Raw genomic sequence first — 22,500 nt, forward strand, 5'->3', positions numbered from 1 at the left:
TATCTATCTATCTATCTATCTATCTATCTATCTATCTATCTATCTGTCTGTCTGTCTGTCTGTCTGTCTCAGCGTTATGTGTCTGTCTGTCCGTCTGCCTGCCCGCCTGTCTGCCTGTCTCAGTGTTGCGTCTGTCTGTCTGCCTGTCTCAGTGTTATCTATCTATCTATCTATCTATCTATCTATCTATCTATCTATCTATCTATCTATCTATCTATCTATGTGTCTGTCTGTCTGTCTCAGTGTCTATCTATCTATCTATGTGTCTGTCTGTCTGTCTGTCTGTTTCAGTGTCTGTCTATCTATCGATCGATCTATCTATCTCTGTGTCTGTCTGTCTGTCTGTCTGTCTCAGTGTCTGTCTATCTATCGATCGATCTATCTATCTCTCTATGTCTCTGTCTCAGTGTCTGTCTGTCTATCTATCTCTCTATCTTTCTATCTATCTATCTATCTATCTATCTATCTATCTGTACATGCTTTTCTTTCTTCTTTTTTTTCTGTCAGCAAGTGCATTTATTTTACTTCCAAACCGTAACTGGATTTTTCTTCAGAACTTTGCCAGGCACAATCCTATTCGTTGCCGTGTGTTCTGTTACGTGCGCAAAGTACATGCTGCACTCGGGACCTCGACTTATCGTTATCACCCGAAAGACTATCAACCAGACCTTCACCCAGGGTCTAGTGGAGAGGAGGGGGGATACAGGTGTGTGTGTGTGTGTGTGTGTGTGTGTGTGTGTGTGTGTGTGTGTGTGTGTGTTAAAAGAAATCCCTATTTATATGTATGTATGTATGTATATATATATATAGAGAGAGAGAGAGAGAGAGAGAGAGATGTCTAAACCCTTGTCTATCACTTCCTGATCGGGGCGTATTACAGCCCGGCTATCTCGTGTGGTGATAAAAGACACCCCCCCCTCTCTCGGCCCCCACCCCCCCCCACCGCCCCCCGACCCCCCCCCCGACCCCCCACCCCCTTGCCCCCTGAGGGATGATGAATCCAAAAGACGTCTTTTAATCATATAGTCTTTTGCCAGGTGTCTCGCATCCGGGTGTGACGTCACATCACCCCCCCCCCCCCCGCCCCCCGCCCCACACCCCACCCCTCTATGAACTCTTCCTCTTTCCCTCGGTTACATGTCCGTCACGTGCTGTGTAACTTTTGTCACGTGCATTGTCGTCATGTACTGTTTGCCTTTTGCTCCCCCCTCCCCCCTCCCCCCCCCTCACCCCCTCTCCCCTCCATGGGCCCCCTACGGACTTTTCTTGGACTAGATCTTTTGTCCTGTCACCTCCCTCCCTTTCACCCCCCCCCCACCACCCGCCACCTACCTCCCCCCCCCCACACACACCAATTCCCCATCCCCCTCCCCCCACACTTCACGTCAGGAGATAGTCATTTCAGGATAGTGAAATTTGGAGGGGGAGGGTTGTGTGTGTGGGGGGGGTGGGGGGTGGGAGGGGGTGGGGGGTGGAGGGGGGGTCATAACGGGGGGGGGGGTGGCGGTGAGAGTGGAGGAGGTGAGGGGGCTCCGTTAAAAAGAAAAGTAAGAAAATTATTACTGATATATATATATATATATTTTTTTTTTCTTCAGGTGATGTCACCTGAAATATTGCAGTAATACTTGAGACAGGTCAACACCATGAGGACGAAAACAACTTCATAAATTACCTGACGTGTGTTTGCACAACCTCACGCACACGCCAGCTTTTTTTTTTTCTTCTTTTTTCTGTTCCCTCCCTCCTTCCCTCTCCCTCTGTGTGTGTGTGTGTCCGTCTTCAGTTTAACGTCTTTCCACTTGAAGTGTGTGTGTGTGTGTGTGTGTGTGTGTGTGTGTGTGTGTGCGTGCGTGTGTGTGTGTGTGTGTGTGTGTGTTCGAGTTCGAGTTCTGTGTGTGTGTGTGTGTGTGTGTGTGTGTGTGTGTGTGTATGTGTGTGTGTGTGTGTGTGTGTGTGTGTGTGTGTGTGTGTGTGTGTGTGTGTGTGTGTGTTCGAGTTCTGTGTGTGTGTGTGTGTGTGTGTGTGTGTGTGTGTGTGTGTGTGTGTGTGTGTGTGTGTGTGTGTGTGTTCGAGTTCTCTCTCTCTATCTATCTGTGTGTGTGTGTGTGTGTGTGTGTGTGTGTGTGTGTGTGTGTGTGTGTGTGGTTGTTCTAGCACTGTCAGATTATACATGATTTATACTCCATCTCTTTGCATAGTTTTTGTTGTTGTTGTTCGTTTTTGACACACACTTGAAGGTGGCGATGATGATGACGATGATGGTGATGGTGATGACGGTGGTGATGGTTGTGATGGTGATGGTGATGATGATGATGATGATGGTGGTGATGGTGGTGATGATGATGATGGTGATGATGGTGGTGGTGGTGGTGGTGATGATAATGATGATGGTGATGATGGTGGTGATGGTGGTGATGATGATGATGATGATGATGATGATGGTGGTGGTGGTGATGATGATGGTGGTGATGATGGTGATGATGGTGGTGGTGGTGGTGATGATGGTGGTGGTGGTGATGATGATGATGATGGTGATGATGGTGATGATGGTGGTGATGGTGGTGATGATGATGATGATGATGATGGTGATGATGGTGGTGGTGGTGATGATGATGATGGTGGTGGTGATGATGATGGTGGTGGTGGTGATGATGATGGTGGTGGTGGTGGTGGTGATGATGATGGTGCTGATGGTGATGATGATGGTGGTGGTGGTGATGATGATGATGATGATGATGGTGGTAGTGATGGTGATGGTGATTGTGATGATGATGGTGATGGTGGTAGTGATGGTGATGATGATGATGATGGTGATGATGATGATGATGGTGATGATGGTGGTTATGATTGATGACTATGGTGGTGGTGGTGGTGGTGTTGATGATGATGAGATTATGGATACTGTATAGCGCCTGTGCTCGGTAAAAGACCAAGCTCTAAGCGCTTTTCAAACACGGGGTCATTTGCACAACAGGCTGCCTGCCTGGGCAGAGCCGACTGACAGCTGCCACTGGGCGCTCATCATTCGTTTCCTGTGTCATTCAATCAGGTTTCAGCCACGCGCGCGCGTGTGCGCGCACACACACACACACACACACACACAATCACACAGATATGTAACGTTTTACCTGCATGACGGTTTAGAAGCGACAAGCAGCACATCGCTTCGGGTAAAAGGAAGATCCACCACCCGCATCCCTCGTTCCCCCCCCCCCCCCCCCCCCCCCCCCCCGCCCCCCCCCCCCCCCCCCCCCCCCCCAGCAGAAAGAAGAAGGGAAATCGATTAGATCAGAGTGAAACAGAGTCCACACAAAACCGGTGCAGGGAGCAATGCGCGAGCCCAGGCCGCGGTTAGTTGTTTTTGATTATGCTCGTTGCCTGGCGTGTGCTGTGTGTGTGTGTGTGTGTGTGTGTGTGTGTGTGTGTGTTAGTGTGTGTTAGTGTGTGTGTGTGTGTGTGTGTGTGTGTGTGTGTGTGTGTGTGTGTTAGTGTGTGTTAGTGTGTGTGTGTGTGTGTGTGTGTGTGTGTGTGTGTGTGTGTTAGTGTGTGTGTGTGTGTGTGTGTGTGTGTGTGTGTGTGTGTGTGTGTGTGTGTGTGTGTGTGTGTGTGTGATATTTATTTAGAAAAAACAACAAACAAAAACAAGCCAAAACATACAAATCGGTAGATGTCTGCAGTTAATGCATTAATTAACTCTCTTCATACGAACGGCGAAAGAGACGACGTTAACAGCGTTTCACTCCAATTACCATCATCAAAATATTGCAAGCGGAAGGCTCTTATACTGAAGACGTGAATGTTGACAAAGAATACCACAATTCTGACGACGGAAGCAAAAGGTTGGGTCATTGAGACACCCACTGGACATCCGAGGGGTCTGTGTAGAGGAGAAGAGAGGACTGGCCGTACTGAGTGAGTTAAAATGTGCAGCCTTCGAGCTGTTGTAGCGGTTACTTTCAAGCTAGATAAACATTCACCAACTTGCCCCCGTACCTCTGTACCTGCCTACCTACCTACATATCTACCTAGCTACCTAGCTACCTGTCTTATCTATCTTCCTCACATCCTGCCTCACTATCAACTTATCTACCTGTCTACCTGCTAGCCTACCTACCTACCTACCTACCTACATATCTACCTGTCTACCTACCTACCTACCTATCTACCTGTCTACCTACCTACCTACCTACCTATCTACCTGTCTACCTACTTACCTACCTATCTACCTGCCTACCTACCTACCTACCTACCTACCTATCTACCTGTCTACCTACTTACCTACCTATCTACCTACCTACCTAGCTACCTGTCTACCTACTTACCTACCTATCTACCTACCTACCTACCTACCTGTCTTATCTATCTTCCTCCCATCCTGCCTCACTATCAACTTATCTACCTGTCTACCTGTCTACCTACCTACCTACCTATCTACCTATCTTATCTATCTTCCTCACAACCTGCCTCACTGTTTACGTATCTACCTGTCTACCTGCTAGCCTACCTACCTACCTATCTACCTGTCTACCTACCTACCTACCTACCTACCTGTCTACCTACTTACCTACCTATCTACCTACCTACCTGTCTACCTACTTACCTACCTATCTACCTACCTACCTACCTACCTGTCTTATCTATCTTCCTCCCATCCTGCCTCACTATCAACTTATCTACCTGTCTGCCTGTCTACCTACCTACCTACCTATCTACCTATCTTATCTATCTTCCTCCCAACCTGCCTCACTGTTTACGTATCTACCTGTCTACCTGCTAGCCTACCTACCTACCTATCTACCTGTCTACCTATCTACCTACCTATCTACCTATCTTATCTATCTTCCTCCCAACCTGCCTCACTGTTTACGTATCTACCTGTCTACCTGCTAGCCTACCTACCTACCTATCTACCTGTCTACCTACCTACCTACCTACCTACCTACCTGTCTACCTACTTACCTACCTATCTACCTACCTACCTACCTACTTGTCTTATCTATCTTCCTCCCATCCTGCCTCACTGTTTATTTATCTACCTGTCTACCTACCTACCTAGCTACCTAGCTACCTGTCTTATCTATCTTCCTCACATCCTGCCTCACTATCAACTTATCTACCTGTCTACCTACCTACCTACCTACCTGTCTTATCTATCTTCCTCCCATCCTGCCTCACTGTTTATTTATCTACCTGTCTACCTACCTACCTACCTACCTACCTACATACATACATACATACATACATACCTATCTACCTATCTTATCTATCTTCCTCCCATCCTGCCTCACTATTTACTTATCTACCTGTCTACCTGCTAGCCTACCTACCTACCTACCTACATACATACATACCTATCTACCTATCTTATCTATCTTCCTCCCATCCTGCCTCACTATCAACTTATCTACCTGTCTACCCGCTAGTCTATCTACCTAGCTACCTAGCTACTTTTCTATCAACCTACCTTTAAACCTACCCGCTTATATATCTACCTACATATCTACTAACCTATCTACCTACTTATGTACCTATTTACTTATCTGCCTACCAACCTACCTACCTACTTACCTAACTACATATCTAACTACCTATCTACCCATCTCTCTACCTTCCTACCTATCCACCTACCTACCTACCTAACTACTTATCTGCCTAACTTCTTGCCAAATTACATATCTACCTACCTATCTACCAATCTGTCTACTTACCTACCATTCTACCTACCTACCGACCGACCGACCGACCTACCGACCTATTCATGTGTACAAAACAGAAAAGTCTGCACTGAAAGGTAAAAACAAACACACAGACAGACTGGAAACATGTCGACATTTGTGGCTGTGCCGTATCTCTTTTCAGGCTGGATATATATATATATATATATATATATATATATATATATATATATATATATATATATACATACATACATACATACATGCATACATGAAGGTGTCGCGCTTGTGAATATTTGCCCGAACTTTATGCAGAGATAAGACAATGTGTACAACACCATACAATTCCATACAATACGATAGATTCAATAGAGCACAATACAATACAATGCAATACAATGCGATACGATACGATACGATACGAGACTAGACGAGACGAGACGAGACGATACGATGTGATACACCATATGACACGATACGATACACTCGATACAGTTCGATACGATACCATACGACATATACAATACAATACAATACAATACAATACAGTGTGATACGATAACCATAAATGTGGAGTGATGGCCTAGAGGTAACGCGTCCGCCTAGGAAGCGAGAGAGAATCTGAGCGCGCTGGTTCGAATCACGACTCAGCCGCCGATATTTTCTCCCCCTCCACTAGACCTTGAGTGGTGGTCTGGACGCTAGTCATTCGGATGAGACGATAAACCGAGGTCCCGTGTGCAGCATGCACTTAGCGCACGTAAAAGAACCCACGGCAACAAAAGGGTTGTTCCTGGCAAAATTCTGTAGAAAAATCCACTTCGATAGGAAAAACAAATAAAACTGCACGCAGGAAAAAAATACCAAAAAAAAATGGATGGCGCTGTGGTATAGCGACGCGCTCTCCCTGGGGAGAGCAGCCCGAATTTCACACAGAGAAATCTGTTGTGATAAAAAGAAATGCAAATAAAAATGCAAATACAAAATTCTTCCCATGCTGGCTTTTCATGGAGAAAGCGATCCAGTCTCACAACGAGGAGAATTCTATGCCTGCAGTAACCAATACCACACCTATTCCAGCCACAAGTGTGCCATACACAAATCCTTTATTATTTTACCACTTAAAATACGCTTTCGGGCAGTGAGAGCGACCCACTTTCAGAGAGGTGAATACCATACCTATGTATTCTAGTCAGTCGTCTTCGACTATGTCCATCAGAACAGCAGAGGAGGTAACTGCTGTCCTGACGGTCTGGGCCTACAAACATATTGTGTGGGGAGAGAGAGAGAGAGAGAGGAGAGACAGAGATAGGAGAGAGAGAGAGAGAGAGAGAGGAGAGACAGAGATAGGAGAGAGAGAGAGAGGGGGAGAGAGAGAGTGTGTGTGTATATATAATGTGTGCGTGCGTATGTGTGTGTGTGTGTGTGTGTGTGTGTGTGTGTGTGTGTGCGTGTGTGTCTGTCTGTGTGTGTGCGCGTGTGTCTGTGTGTGTGCGTGTGTGCGTGCGTGCGCACGCGTTTGTGTGTGTGTTTGTGTGTTAAAAAACACACATATTGAAGCCACGAGCCTGCCATATCAAAAGCTTTATTTGTACGCTTTTTGTGGTGAAAGTAAACGCATGCCAGTGCCATATATATATATATATATATATATATATATATATATATATGCGCCTATTGAAACCAGCGTTTGTCCCATACCATAAAACTTGTCACAGGCAATACCCACTAAACACCCAATCGGATTGGTATACATTTATATATGCATGAGTCGAACAGAACGGAAATAAAACAACCCATCACAACAAGAATTGTGTGGATAGCTTTCGCCACAGTTCAGTGCCAAAATCAGGCAGCCAGCCAGCCATTGCATTTCGTGTTGTTACGCTTGCTTGCCCTTGGTGTGTACGTGTTTGTGTTTGAGCTGGGTCTTGAAAGGTGTTGGGTTCAATCTGTTGATCCACAGTATTACTGGAATATAGTGTGGGGCCTAAAGGATTTGATCAGTATATCCACCGTGTGTGGTGTGGTGTGGTGTGTGTGTGGCTGTGGGGTGGGTGGGGTGGGGGCGGTGGGGTGAGGACGAGGGTGAGGGTGGGGACAGGAGAGAGAGAGAGGGGGAGGGAAGATAGAAAGAGAGAGAGAGAGGAGAGATAGAGATAGGGGAGAGAGAGGGGGGAGATAGAGAGAGAGAGATACAGAGATAGGGGAGAGAGAGAGAGAGAGAGAGAGGAGAGAGAGGAGGGAGATGGGAGATAGAGAGAGAGGAGAGAGAGAGAGGAGAGAGAGAGATAGGAGATAGAGAGAGAGGAGGGAGAGAGGAGATAGAGAGAGAGGAGAGACAGAGATAGGAGAGAGAGAGAGGGGGGGGGGGGAAGAGTGTGTGTGTGTATATAATGTGTGCGTGCGTATATGTGCGTGTGTGTGTGTGTGCGTGTCTGTCTGTCTGTGTGTGTGCGCGTGTGTGCGTGCGTGCGCACGCGTTTGTGTGTCTGTGTGTGTGTGTGCACACACATGCGCGTGTGTGTATATGTGTGTATGTGTGTGTGTGCGCGCGCGCGCGCACGCACGCGTGTTCGTTCGTGTCTGCGTGAAGAAAGAACAGAATAAGATGGAAAACGGAACCTGAGGAAAACAGCGAATGACAACAACAATAACAACGACTATAACAGGAACCAATCAAACCAACATAACATCACACATCAAACTTTTACAGATGCCCTATGGGACTATGCGGCAAACCTGTAATGTCAGTATATATCTTTTGTTGTTGTTGTTGTTGTTGTTGTCAAGAATGCAATCAAGAGAACGCTTAAAAAAAAAGATAAAAAAAAGGAAAAAGGTCCAAGCTCTTAAATTCTGACATTCTAATATTTCGTGGTCACTTTCCATATAAGTCATTCTTTAACGTCTGCTGATTTTGTTAACACAAATTGTGTGTGTGTGTGTGTGTGTGTGTGTGTGTGTGTGTGTGTGTGTGTGTGTGTGTGTGTGTGTGCGTGTGTGTGTGTGTGTGTGCGTGTGTGTGTGTGTGTGTGTGTGTGTGTGTGTGTGTGTGTGTGTGTGTGTGTGCATGTGTGAGCACTTGCGTGCGTGCATGCGCGTGTGTGTATGAGTGCATGCGTGTATGTGTATCTATGTGTGTGGTGTGTGTGTGTGTGTGTGTGTGTGTGTGTGTGTGTGCGTTCATGCGTGCGTGCGTGTGCGCACCCGCATGTGTGTGTGTGTGTGTGTGTGTGTGTGTGTGTGTGTGTTGCAGGCCAGGGGCAAGGAGTGGTGATAGAGGCGATACGTCTTGCTGGCCGCAACCGCACTGCGGGGAGGGTGGAGGTTCAGGTGAACGGTGTGTACGGCACCGTGTGTGACGATCAGTGGGACGACAAGGACGCCACTGTGGTTTGCAGACAGCTGGGACTCACGTCAGTGTACACCTCTCTGTTCTCTCACCTCTTTAGGGGCGAGGGGGAAATACAACAAACAACATGTTTAGGGGCCAGGGGAAATACATCAAACAACATGTTTAGGGGCGAGGGGGAAATACATCAAACAACATGTTTAGGGGCGAGGGGGAAATACAACAAACAACATGTTTAGGGGCCAGGGGAAATACATCAAACAACATGTTTAGGGGCCAGGGGAAATACATCAAACAACATGTTTAGGGGCGAGGGGAAATACAACAAACAGCATGTTTAGGGGCGAGTGGGAAATACAACAACATGTTTAGGGGCGAGTGGGAAATACAACAAACATGTTTAGGGGCGAGTGGGAAATACAACAACATGTTTAGGGGCGAGTGGGAAATACAACAAACATGTTTAGGGGCGAGTGGGAAATACAACAACATGTTTAGGGGCGAGTGGGAAATACAACAAACATGTTTAGGGGCGAGTGGGAAATACAACAACATGTTTAGGGGCGAGTGGGAAATACAACAAACAACATGTTTAGGGGCGAGTGGGAAATACAACAACATGTTTAGGGGCGAGGGGAAATACAACAAACAACATGTTTAGGGGCGAGGGGAAATACAACAAACAACATGTTTAGGGGCGAGTGGGAAATACAACAAACAACATGTTTAGGGGCGAGGAGAAATACAACAAACAACATGTTTAGGGGCGAGTGGGAAATACATCAAACAACATGTTTAGGGGCGAGGGGAAATACAACAAACAGCATGTTTAGGGGCGAGTGGGAAATACAACAAACAACATGTTTAGGGGCGAGTGGGAAATACAACAAACAACATGTTTAGGGGCGCGTGGGAAATACATCAAAAAACATGTTTACGGGCGAAGGGAAAAACATCAAACAACATGTTTAGGGGCGAGTGGGAAATACATCAAAAAACATGTTTACGGGCGAAGGGAAAAACATCAAACAACATGTTTAGGGGCGAGGGGGAAATACAACAAACAACATGTTTAGGGGCGAGGGGAAATACATCAAACAACATGTTTAGGGGCGAGTGGGAAATACATCAAACAACATGTTTAGGGGCGAGGGGAAATACAACAAACAGCATGTTTAGGGGCGAGTGGGAAATACAACAAACATCATGTTACTTGCTTATCTATTATTCCTCGATAATATAGATTTTGTCTCGTCTTGTCTTGTCTTGTCTTGTCCTGTTTTGTTCTGTCTTGTCTTGTCCTGTCTTGTCTTGTGAATGCTGTTGTCGTTGTATTGGTGTGGTTGTGGTGATGGTGTGGTGGCGGTTGTGTGGTAGTGGTGGTGTGGTAGTGGTGGTGTGGTAGTGGTGGTGGTGGTAGTGGTGGTGTTGTGTTTATTGTTGTGGTGGTTGTGGTGCTGTCTTGGTGTTGTGTTGTGGTTGTTGTGTTTGTTGTTGTGGTGATGGTGGTGTCGTGTTATTGTTGTTGTTGTGGTGGTGGTGGTGGTGGTGTGTTATTGTTGTTGTGGTGGTGGTGGTGGTGGTGGTGTGTTATTGTTGTTGTGGTGGTGGTGGTGGTGGTGGTGTGTTATTGTTGTTGTGGTGGTGGTGGTGGTGGTGGTGTGTTATTGTTGTTGTTGTTGTGGTGGTGGTGGTGGTGGTGGTGGTGTCATGATGGAGTTGGTAATGTTATTGTTGTGGTGGTGGTGGTGGTGTCGCGGTGGTGGGTGTGTGTTGTTGTTGTTGTGGTGGTGGTGGTGGTGGTGGTGGTGGTGGTGGTGTCATGATGGAGTTGGTAATGTTATTGTTGTGGTGGTGGTGGTGGTGTCGCGGTGGTGGGTGTGTGTTGTTGTTGTTGTGGTGGTGGTGGTGGTGGTAGTTGTGGTTGTTGTGGTGGTGCCGGTGTCGTGATGGTGTTAGTGGTGTCTGTCGTGGAACAAGCTCCCTGATAACCTCCGTCATTCTGATTCCCTCGCATCTTTTAAATCTCGTCTTAAAACTCACCTTTTCCCTCAGCAATAATTTCAATTGTGGCAGGTCCACTTCCTTTGCGTTAGCTGTGCTTGACTATGTGTGTATACATATGTATGTGCACATAACTACATGCATGTATATGAATGTGTATTGTGTGTGCGTGTGCGTGTGTTTATGTAAGTTTGTGCCTGCCTATGTGTGCGTATGCGTTAGGGTAGCTGTTAGATACACATGTATGTTAAAATGTATGTATGCAGCGCGCGCGCGTGTGTGTGTGTGTGTGTGTGTGTGTGTGTGTGTGTGTGTGTGTGTAGTCACATTTTGGTGTGTGTATGTAACATAGATATGATGTATTATGTTAACAAAAACGTTTTTGTAAAGCACCTAGAGCAGATTTCTGGATAGTGTGCTATATGAGTATCCATTATTATTATTATCGTTATCGTTGTGTTAATGGTATACGTCCTCTCTCACACGCCCACGCGGGGTAGTGTGACGACGATGCTGATTGGTTGAAGCCCGTTGACAGGGGCGGCAAGGCTCTGACGAGGGCCTTCTACGGCGAAGGGACGGGCACAGTGTTTCTGGACGACGTGGACTGTAAGGGCGACGAGAAGTCTCTGGCTGACTGCTACTTCAGCACGGGCAGCGCAGTCAACTGCGACCACAGCGAGGACGCTTCGGTGGTCTGCCAGTCCGCCGGGGCCCCCACCACCCCCACCCCCCTCTCCACCACCACCATCTCCGGACAGCCCCAGCCCAGCAACTGCTCGAACGGCGGTGAGTTTGGTTGGAAAGGCGTCGGGTGTTTGTTTGTTTGTTTTTGGTTTTTTTGGGGTTTTTTTGGTGGTTGTTGTTGGGAAACCATTTTGGGGTTGAAGGTCGATACTAAGGGAGGAAGGCTGAGCCGGAGGGAGGTGGGAGGTCAGGGAGGGTGGGGGGTCAGGGTGAGGGTCAGGGTGAGAGGGGGGGGGACGTCTGGTGATGTGGCTGACTGGGGGGGACAGTGGCAGGATCGTGTGTGTGTGTGTGTGGGTGGGTGGGTGGGTGGGTGTGTGGGGGAGGGCTGGGGGGGTGGGGGGTTTCTGTGTGTGTGGGGGCGGGTGTCTGTGTGTGTGTGTGTGTGTCTGTGTGTGTGTGTGGGGGGGGGGTGTCTGTGTTTGTGTGTGTGTGTGTGTGAGAGAGAGAGAGAGAGAGAGAGAGAGACATCTTCATTGTTATTTTCATGGAGATAGAGAGACAGGGAGAGAGAGAGAGAGACAGAGAGAGAGGGGGGACAGAGAGAGAGACAGAGAGAGAGAGAGAGGGACAGAGAGAGAGAGAGAGAGAGAGAGAGAGAGAGAGAGCTGGTGTGTGTGTGAGTGTCTGGGTGTGTGTGTGTTTATTTAAATGTCTGTGTGTATACTATCTTTAAATAAATTTAAAAAAAAATCGTCGTCATTGTCATCGCCACCACCATTACTATCATCATCATTATCATTATGATGATGACGATTAAGAATGATAATATATTGTATATTATAACATCATCATCATCATCATCATCATTGTCGTGGTCATCGTCGTTGTTATTCTTATGATCATCTTTGCTTACCTCCCCCTCCCCTCCCCCCCCCCCCCCCTTCCCTCTTCCCCTACTGCGGCGGCGGACAACACAACAGTGAACCCAAACTCTGGTGTCGTTCTTGTGGGAAGTCGACCCGGGGTGGGCTACGTGCAGGTGAGGGCGGGCAACGGCACCTTTGGCTTCGTGTGTGATGACGGATGGGATACCAACGCCGCCAAGGTGGTCTGCAGAGAGAGCTGCTATGAGTACGTGGTGGTGGCTGGGCCTGTGTTCTGTTGGTGTCAGTGTCAGTCTTGTTGTTGTTGTTGTTGTTGTTGTTGTTGTTCTTGGTCTTCTTCTTCTTCTCTTCGTTATTGTTGTTGTTTTTCTTCTTGTGTTTGTTATTGTTGTTGTTGTTGTTGTTGTTGTTGTTGTTGTTCTTCTTCTTCTTCTTCTTCTTCTTCTCTTCGTTATTATTGTTGTTGTTGTTGTTGTTGTTGTTCTTCTTCTTCTTCTTGTTTTCGTTATTGGTGTTGTTATAATCATCACCATCGTCATCATCACCGTCATTGTCAACACCATGTGATCCTCATCATCATCATCATAATCTGACATCATCGCCACCACCACCACCACCATCACTATCATCACCACCACACTAACCATCACCACCATCACCACCACCACCACCAACACCCCTCCCACCACAACTCCATCACTACCACCACCATCACCCCCCCACCCCACATCACCAACACCATCAACACCCCCCCACAATAACCACCACTATCGCCACCATCACCACCACACATCACCGCTACTACCGCTAACGACGACCACCACCACAACCACCAACACCCCCTCCACCACACCACCCCCACCCCCATCACCCCTCTCACCACCACCCTCACCACCATAACCACCACCACCACCACCACCAACATGACCACCACCAACACTACTACCACCACCACCACCACCAACAACAACAACACCGCCCCACCACCACCATCACCACCATCACCATCACCACCATCACCATCACCACCACCACCATCACCACCAAAACCACAACCACCAACAACAACACTCCCACCACCACCACCACCAACAACAACACCCCACCACCACCACCATCACCACATCACCATCACCACCACCAACACCTCCACAACCAACAACACCCCCCCACCACCACCACCACACCACCACTACCATCACCACCACCACTACCACCAACACTCTAACCACCACAACGATCATCAGCACAATCATCACAACCACCACTATACTACCACCACTACCACAACCACAACCACCACCACAACCACCACTACCACCACCACAACCACCACCACCGCTACCACCAACACACATTCCCTCACCACCCCTACCCCCCCCCCTTCCCCATCCTGTCCATATCACCGTGGTGTGTTTCGTGTGGTGTGGTGTGGTGTGGTGTTGTGTGTTGTGTGTGGTGTGGTGTTTGATGTGGTGTAGTGTGGTGTGTGGTGCGTGGTGTGGTGTGGTGTGGTGTGGGGTGTGGTGTGGTGTTGTCTGCTGTGGTGTGTGGTGTGGTGTGGTGTGATGTGGTATGGTGTGGAGTGTGGTGTGGTGTGGTGTGCTGTGGGTGGTAGTGGGATATGGTGTTGTGTGGTGTTGTGTGGTGTGGTGTGGTGTGTGGTGTTGTGTTGTATTGTGTAGTGTGGTGTTGAGTGGTGTAGTGTGTGGTGTGGTGTGTGATGTGGTGTGGTGTGATGTGGTGTGTGATGCGGTGTGGTGTGGTGTGGTGTGTGATGTGGTGTGGGGTGTCGGGTGGTGTGGTGTGTGATGTGGTGTGGTGTGGTGTGGTGTGGTGTGGTGTGTGATGTGGTGTGGTGTGTGATGTGGTGTGTGATGCGGTGTGGTGTGGTGTGGTGTGGTGTGTGTGATGTGTGATGTTGGTATGATGTGGTGTGGTGTTGGTGTGATGTGGTGTGTTGTGGTGTGATGTGGTGTGTGGTGTGGTGTGATGTGGTGTGTGTTGTGGTGTGATGTGGTGTGATATGGTGTGGTTTGTGTGTGATGTGGTGTGGTGTGGTGTGTGATGTGGTGTGGTGTGGTGTGGTGTGATGTGGTGTGGTGTGATGTGGTGTGGTGTGGTGTGATGTGATGTGATGTGGTGTGATGTGATGTGATGTGATATGATGTGGTGTGATGTGATGTGATGTGGTGTGGTGTGATGTGATGTGGTGTGGTGTGATGTGAAGTGATGTGCTGTGCTGTGATGTGGTGTGGTGTGATATGATGTGACGTGATATGATGTGGTGTGATGTGGCGTGATGTGGTGTCTCAGCGTGTCCCTGGCGGAGCCGGGGATGAAGCAGGAGTTCCGGGTGTCGGTGCCGGGTCCTGTGGTGTTCGCCATGGACGAGGTCCAGTGCGTGGGCACCGAGGCTAGCCTGGTGGACTGCGGGCACGACACTTGGTTCCAGCACGACTGCGTCGCCTCTGAGCTGGCCGCCGTCACCTGCGTCACTGTGGACTACCCCACGCCGGAACGTGAGTTGGTGTTGTTGTTGATGATGGTGGTGTTGGTGTTGGTGTTGGTGGTGGTGGTGTTTTTGTTGTTGATGTTGTTGGTGTTGTTGTTGATGATGGTGGTGTTGTTGGTGTTATTGTTGGTGGTGTCGTTGTTGGTGGTGGTGGTGATGGTGGTGTTGTTGTTGGTGGTGGTGTTTTTGTTGTTGATGATGTTGTTGTTGTTGGTGGTGGTGGTGTTGATTGAAACAGTGTTTTTACTGGAAAATGTCACAAGACAAATATATGAACTGAAAAGGACAAAAAGAAAATCTTATATAAAGTCCGATATCGATTCATTTAAATGTCTTTTTTTTCTCTTTTTTTTCTTTTTTTTTTAAATAGCGTTGTGTGTGTGTGTGTGTGTGTGTGTGTGTGTGTGTGTGTGTTATAGGAAATTACCCCCCCCCCCTCTCTCTCTCTCTCTCTCTCTCTGTAAGAGTCACTTTGGCACCACACAGAACAGCTCACCAGTATTTCCAGGTCTGTCAGATGTGTGTCAAAGGCTGGGTCTTCGCAAATGATGTTCCTGTCTATTCTGCAGTGTTATCAGTCTGTCGTTTTTTCCGCCTCCTCCTTCTGTCTCTCTCCCTCAACGGTTCCTTTCAAGATTGTTTTAGTAAGGATATTGGATCGTGTTACCTGGTCTTATCAGCGTAGCTTTCTTTACTCAACTGATGTCAGCAGATCTATATATTGTGCAATGTGCTTCTTGGTGAATCGACGTACTTGTTCATCGGTATATCTGATCTTTAGTATCATGCAAAAACACCTTATTTCCATGGCTTGAATTGTTCTTTCCAAATCAGCCGTGAGAGTCGATGTCTCGCATGCCTACGGGAAGATGGAAAATAGCAGTGCAGGCAGGGTTTTGACCTTGTGTTTCATGGAGATGTTGCTGTCCTTTACAGGTTTCAGTCTGGACAGTGCTTCTGTTGTCTTTGCTACTGAGAGGGTTTCTGATTTGGTTCCTTCGTTGCTGATAATGGAGCACAGGTAGGTGAACTTTTGAACAGTTCCTGGTTTCCGTCCCTGGACAGTTATATCAGCAGCGATGGATTTAGTGGCTGGCCGTCACTTGGTCTTTTCGGCGTTGATTTCCATGCCACATGTTCATATTTCACCCAGTCTTTTAACACGCTTGTCAAGTTCACTACCTGCCAGGTCTTCTGCGAAGGTTCGTGATGGGTCTTCTACCAGTGCTGACTGTGCTGTCATGATCTTCAAGTGCATCAATCATGATGCAGTCCAGGTATATGTTGTAAAGTGTGGGAGACAGATGACATCCCTGATAGACTCCAACCGAAGTATGAAACCAGTCTCGTGCGTGACTACCGTACCGGTCGCTTTGGGGTGCAGTTGCTGGATAGTGTTGATGAAGTTTGTCCGATGTTTTTTTTGTTTTTGTTTTTGTTTTTTTTTGTGGCCCACAGTGCTTCCCGTCAGACTTTGTCAAAGGCCTTCTTGAAGTTTATGAAGACGTGATAGAACTCCGTCTGGTGCTGGAGTTGTTTTTCGCAAAGGGTACACAGGTTAAATATCTGTTTGATAGCACTTCTGCCTTTGCGGAATCCAACCTGTTCTTCAACAACAATGGTATCTGCTTGCTGCTGTAATCTGTTCAGAATGATTTTGAGCATTATTTTGAGCATTATTTTGCTGGCGTGGCTGATGAAAGTGACGGTGCGGTGGTCCTGGCAGTGTTGGAGATTTCCTTTCCTGGGGGAGGGTGACGATAAGTGATTGACCCGCTCCATGGTGTGAGCCATTCGCCTGTGTACTGGAAGTTGTTTCATGATGTCAGTCAGGATGTGAATTACTGCTTCTCCACCATGTTACAAAAGTTTCGCAAAATGTTGTCCATGCTTAATGCCTGCAGCCTTGCGCGCCTTCGATGCTGGTGCAGCCTCCGCCTGCAGTATTGGGGGACATCCTCATTTGATGGCATGATGATTAATTTTTATGATAGGCTTGTTATGTATATATATGAACACAAAGTATGAACAAATTGACAGCTTGTTAAACAGCACGCGGTTCAGTGTTGGTCTCTCACGATGCATGCAGATGTGTTGCCATTGCACTGAACAGAGCCTGTTGTGCTGTGCGGTGTTGTGCTGTGTTCTGTTGTGGTGTGCCGTGTTGTGTTGTTGTGTTTGTGTGTGCTGTGTTGTGTTGTTGTGTTTGTGTGTGCTGTGTTGTGTTGTGCTGTGCTGTGTTGTGTTGTGTTGTGCTGTGTTGTACTGTGTTGTGCTGTGCTGTGTGTTGTACTCTGCTGTGCTGTACTGTGTTGTGCTGTGTTCTGTTGTGTTCTGTTAATGTTGTGCTGTGTTGTGTTGTACTGTGTTGTGTTGTACAGTGTTGTGCTGTGTTGTGTTGTACTGTGTTGTGCTGTGTTGTACTGTGCTGTGTTGTGCTGTGCTCTGCTGTGCTGTGTTGTGCTGTGCTGTGTTGTACAGTGTTGTGCTGTGTTGTACAGTGTTGTGCTGTGCTGTGTTGTACAGTGCCGTGCTATGTTGTACTGTGCTGTGTTGTACAGTGTTGTGCTGTGTTGTGTTGTACAGTGCTGTGCTGTGCTGTGCTGTACAGTGCTGTGATGTGTTGTGCTGTGCTGTGTTGTACAGTGTTGTGCTGTGCTGTGTTGTACAGTGTTGTGCTGTGTTGTACAGTGCTGTGCTGTGCTGTGTTGTACAGTGTTGTGCTGTGTTGTACAGTGCTGTACTGTGTTGTACAGTGTTGTGCTGTGTTGTGCTGTGCTGTGCTGTGCTGTGTTGTACAGTGTTGTGCTGTGTATGTAGAGGGAAAGACTACGGTCAGTCACACTACCCAGGACGCCAGGAGCCCCACAGGTGACGTAGCAATTCTCTGAGCTTCGAACTTTCGTGTGTCTCGGGTATTGAATTAAGCGTATCAGAGTGGTGCCTCCGAGCTTTGGATTCATCTGTATCACACTGGTGTCTGTGGGTATCAAACTGACGTGTATCACACTGGTGTCTCTGGGTATTAAACTGACGTGTATCACACTGGTGTCTGTGCGTATTACACTGACGTGTATCACACTGGTGTCTCTGGGCATTAAACTGACGTGTATCACACTGGTGTCTGTGGGCATTAAACTGACGTGTATCAGACTGGTGTATGTGGGTATTAAACTTGTGTGTATCATACTGGTGTCTGTGGGGTATTAAACTGACGTGTATCATACTAGTGTCTCTGGGTATTAAACTGACGTGTATCACACTGGTGTCTCTGGGTATTAAACTGACATGTATCACACTGGTGTCTCTGGGCATTAAACTGACGTGTATCACACTGGTGTATGTGGGTATTAAACTGACGTGTATCACACTGGTGTCTCTGGGTATTAAACTGACGTGTATCACACTGGTGTATGTGGGTATTAAACTGACGTGTATCACACTGGTGTCTCTGGGCATTAAACTGACGTGTATCAGACTGGTGTATGTGGGCATTAAACTGACGTGTATCACACTGGTGTATGTGGGTATTAAACTTGTGTGTATCATACTGGTGTCTCTGGGTATTAAACTGACGTGTATGATACTGGTGTCTGTGGGTATTAAACTGACGTAATACTGGTGTCTGTGGGTATTAAACTGACGTAATACTGGTGTCTGTGGGTATTAAACTGACGTGTATCACACTGGTGTCTGTGGGTATTAAACTTGTGTGTATCATACTGGTGTCTGTGGGTATTACACTGACGTGTATCACACTGGTGTCTGTGGGTATTACACTGACGTGTATCAGACTGGTGTCTCTGGGCATTAAACTGACGTGTATCAGACTGGTGTCTGTGGGTATTAAACTGACGTGTATCAGACTGGTGTCTCTAGGTATTAAACTGACGTGTATCAGACTGGTGTCTCTGGGTATTACACTGACGTGTATCAGACTGGTGTCTCTGAAAGCTTGAAATGAGGGGTGGAGGTCTCACATTAGTGGTGTATGTGTGCTCAGTGCTGGTGTTGTTCAGTGTTAAAATGGGTGTCAGTCTGGTGCCTTGACTGTCAGAAGTGGGTCTGACGTCAGTGGTGTGAGTAATGACATGGTTCTGACGTTGGTGGTGTGAGTAATGAAGTGCGTCTGACGTTAGTTGTGTGAGTAATGGCATGGGTCTGACGTTAGTTGTGTGAGTAATGACATAGGTCTGACCTTAGTGGTGTGAGTAATGAATTCGGTGGGGTCTGATGTTAGTGGTGTGAGTAATGAAGTGGGTCTGACGTTAGTGGTGTGAGTAACGAAGTGGTTCTGACGTTAGTGGTGTGAGTGACGGTGGGTCTGACCTTAGTGGTGTGAGTAACGGTGGGTCTGACGTTAGTGGTGTGAGTAACGAAGTGGTTCTGACGTTAGTGGTGTGAGTGACGAAGTGGTTCTGACGTTAGTGGTGTGAGTGACGGTGGGTCTGACCTTAGTGGTGTGAGTAACGGTGGGTCTGACGTTAGTGGTGTGAGTAACGAAGTGGTTCTGACGTTAGTGGTGTGAGTGACGAAGTGGGTCTGACGTTAGTAGTGTGAGTAACGAAGTGGGTCTGACGTTAGTGGTGTGAGTAACGAAGTGGGTCTGACGTTAGTGGTGTGAGTAACCTAGTGGGTGGGGTCTGACGTTAGTGAAGTGAGTAACGAAGTGGGTCTGACGTTAGTGGTGTGAGTAACCTAGTGGGTCTGACGTTAGTGGTATGAGTAACGAAGTGGGTCTGACGTTAGTTGTGTGAGTAATGGCATGGGTCTGGAGTCAGTGGTGTGAGTAACGACGTGGGTGGGGTCTGATGTTAGTGGTGTGAGTAACGAAGTGGGTCTGACGTTAGTAGTGTGAGTAATGAAGTGGGTCTGACGTTAGTGGTGTGAGTAACGAAGTGGGTCTGACGTTAGTGGTGTGAGTAATGAATTGGGTCTGACGTTAGTAGTGTGAGTAACGAAGTGGGTCTGATGTTAGTAGTGTGAGTAACGATGTGGGTCTGACGTTAGTAGTGTGAGTAACCTAGTGGGTCTGACGTTAGTGGTATGAGTAACGAAGTGGGTGGGGTCTGATGTTAGTGGTGTGAGTAATGAAGTGGGTCTGACGTTAGTGGTGTGAGTAACGAAGTGGGTCTGACGTTAGTGGTGTGAGTAACGAAGTGGGTCTGACGTTAGTAGTGTGAGTAACTAAGTGGGTCCCTTGAGTGTGCCACTGAAAACACGTTTGCTGTCGTGGGTTCCTTTCCGTGAGCTGGGAACATGCTGCACCCAGGACGATCGTCTCATATGAGAGACTGTCTAACCTTTGGGAACCATCCCAACGCCGACTGTCCTAAAACCCCTCTTGGCCGAGAGAGTGGGGATGTAACTTGGGTAATACATGCTCCACTTTTATCAAATTCTGGTCCAGATAGTCGGGACAGCAGTTACCTCCTCTGCTATACTGATGGCCTCCTGGTGTGAAAGTCACAGTCCTTCATAAAAGTCTTCACCACCTTCACCTATCCCGTAGTCTTGTGGACCGTTGGGGCGCCACAGGTGATCTGGCAACCAGCATCATCCAATCCTCTCGGTTTTCTGACCTCCTGACTTCAAGCCCGTCCATTCTGGGATGTTGTCCTCCCATCTCTTCCTTTGTCAGCCTCTCCTTCTCCCCCCTTGCACTGTGCCCTGCAGGAATGTCTTGGCAAGCCCTGATGATCTCGTGACATCGCCATACCGTTTGAGCTTGCGTCTCTTGACCAAGGTCAACAGGTCTTCGTAGGGCCCAATGACTTGCCTGATTCTGTTTCGAACTTCTTCGTTCGTGATATGATCTTTGTAGGAGATGCCCAGGAGTCTTCGAAAGCATCTCATCTCAGTGGACTGTCTTCTCTTAAAAGACTAAGCTGTAAAAGATTTCCCATCGCATTGGAGAAACCATTGATAATACAGCTCTCACTTTGCTGTTGGCCCAACTGTAAACTGATGTCAGTCTGTGATACAAGCCGTGTGTTGGGCCTTAAGGATGTGGAATACTAGAACCTTGGTGAGGGGTCACGATGGTAATCTTGGGGATGGATTTGCCTCTTCCCTTCTTTCATTTTCTCTTCTTCGTCTCTCCGTCCTTATCACCCTCCTTTCTGTCTTTCTCTGTTTTTTTTTGTGTCTGTGCCTGTCTGTCCATCTGTCCGTGTGCCTCTCTGTCTGTTTCTCCCCCCCTCTCTCTCTCTCTCTCTCTCTCTGTTTGGAACTCTCTTCCTACGTTCATCAAGACAGGCGATTCATTATCGTCCCTCAAATCAAGGGTACGAAAACTTCTGCTCCACAAACAATAGAACCCCAAACCAAATATAACCGGCCTAAAAACATCATGCCCTTTTTGTGAAATGTATGCGCTGTCTATTCCTTTACATACACTAACGTGTTTCATCTTATTTTCAACCTTTTGTGATTTTCATGTATAACGTGCAAGCTATTGATTGGATGTTATTGCCTGCCACATCAGCATCAGATTTCTCATCACTGTTGTATATGTACAGTGGTATAACTATATTTTTCTGCTCTGTTTATATATTTTCATTTCAGCCGTGCCTCTTTCCTGTATTATGTGTGGTGATTAATTTGACAGTCTTAATAACCCCTTTACTTCTGGATTTTTTTCTGTTCTTTTTTCAGTATCTGCTATTGTACTACAATATGATCTGCAATGTACTACAATATGATTTGATACCTAATTATGTTTATGTATGCATATGCATACATATCTGTATGTACATGTAGACATATGCATGCATGTGGGTATATGTGCAAATATGTATATGCATAAGGGTGTGTGTGTTTGGGGATGAGTGTGTGCATATGTGTGTGGGTGGGTGCGTGTGAGTGTGTGACAGTGTTCCCTTCATTATATTTTTATGATGATGATGGTCCGTTGATTAGTATTATAATTATCATTAGTAGTAGTAGTAGTAGTAGTAGTAGTAGTAGTAGTGGTAGTGGTAGTAGTAGTATTTACCATTGTTATTATTGTTGTGTCTTATCGTTACTGTTTTTGTTGTCACAAGGACAGATTGGAAGACGAGGCAATGCCTAAAATCTTTATCCTTGAGTAATAAAGTTTTTGAATCTTGAATCTTGAATCTCGCTCTCTCTCATTTAGAATTAACCAGTCTTATTTACTGTATTTATCTACCTGTTTTACCAGATCCATGTGTAACCTTTATGCAATCTATACTTGCTACTGTCCTGTGTACGATATGTGGACACATGTTTATGATAAATTTGTGAGCGATAATAGTTGTACTATGCATAGACATGCTCATGCTTTTTGGTTGCTGTTGTGTTTTTTCTACCACTGCTTTTCTTCAAGAATGAGGATCCAGACGGAATGAT

The 22,500-nt window shown here is 47.0% G+C and overlaps 1 protein-coding gene across 1 annotated transcript in view; it reads left to right on the forward strand.

The window, feature by feature from the left end:
• LOC143276224 (scavenger receptor cysteine-rich domain-containing protein DMBT1-like) overlaps positions 1 to 22,500 on the forward strand; it is a 41,573-nt gene that overhangs the window by 5,637 nt on the left and 13,436 nt on the right. The window contains exons 2-5 of the mRNA XM_076580690.1: positions 8,938 to 9,097; positions 11,576 to 11,826; positions 12,708 to 12,858; positions 14,928 to 15,133. Of these exons, the coding sequence (XP_076436805.1) occupies positions 8,938 to 9,097; positions 11,576 to 11,826; positions 12,708 to 12,858; positions 14,928 to 15,133 (768 nt within the window). The remainder of the gene's footprint in view (positions 1 to 8,937; positions 9,098 to 11,575; positions 11,827 to 12,707; positions 12,859 to 14,927; positions 15,134 to 22,500) is intronic.

This window comes from Babylonia areolata, chromosome 31 (assembly GCF_041734735.1).
Source record: "Babylonia areolata isolate BAREFJ2019XMU chromosome 31, ASM4173473v1, whole genome shotgun sequence".
Classification (NCBI taxonomy): domain Eukaryota; kingdom Metazoa; phylum Mollusca; class Gastropoda; order Neogastropoda; family Buccinidae; genus Babylonia; species Babylonia areolata.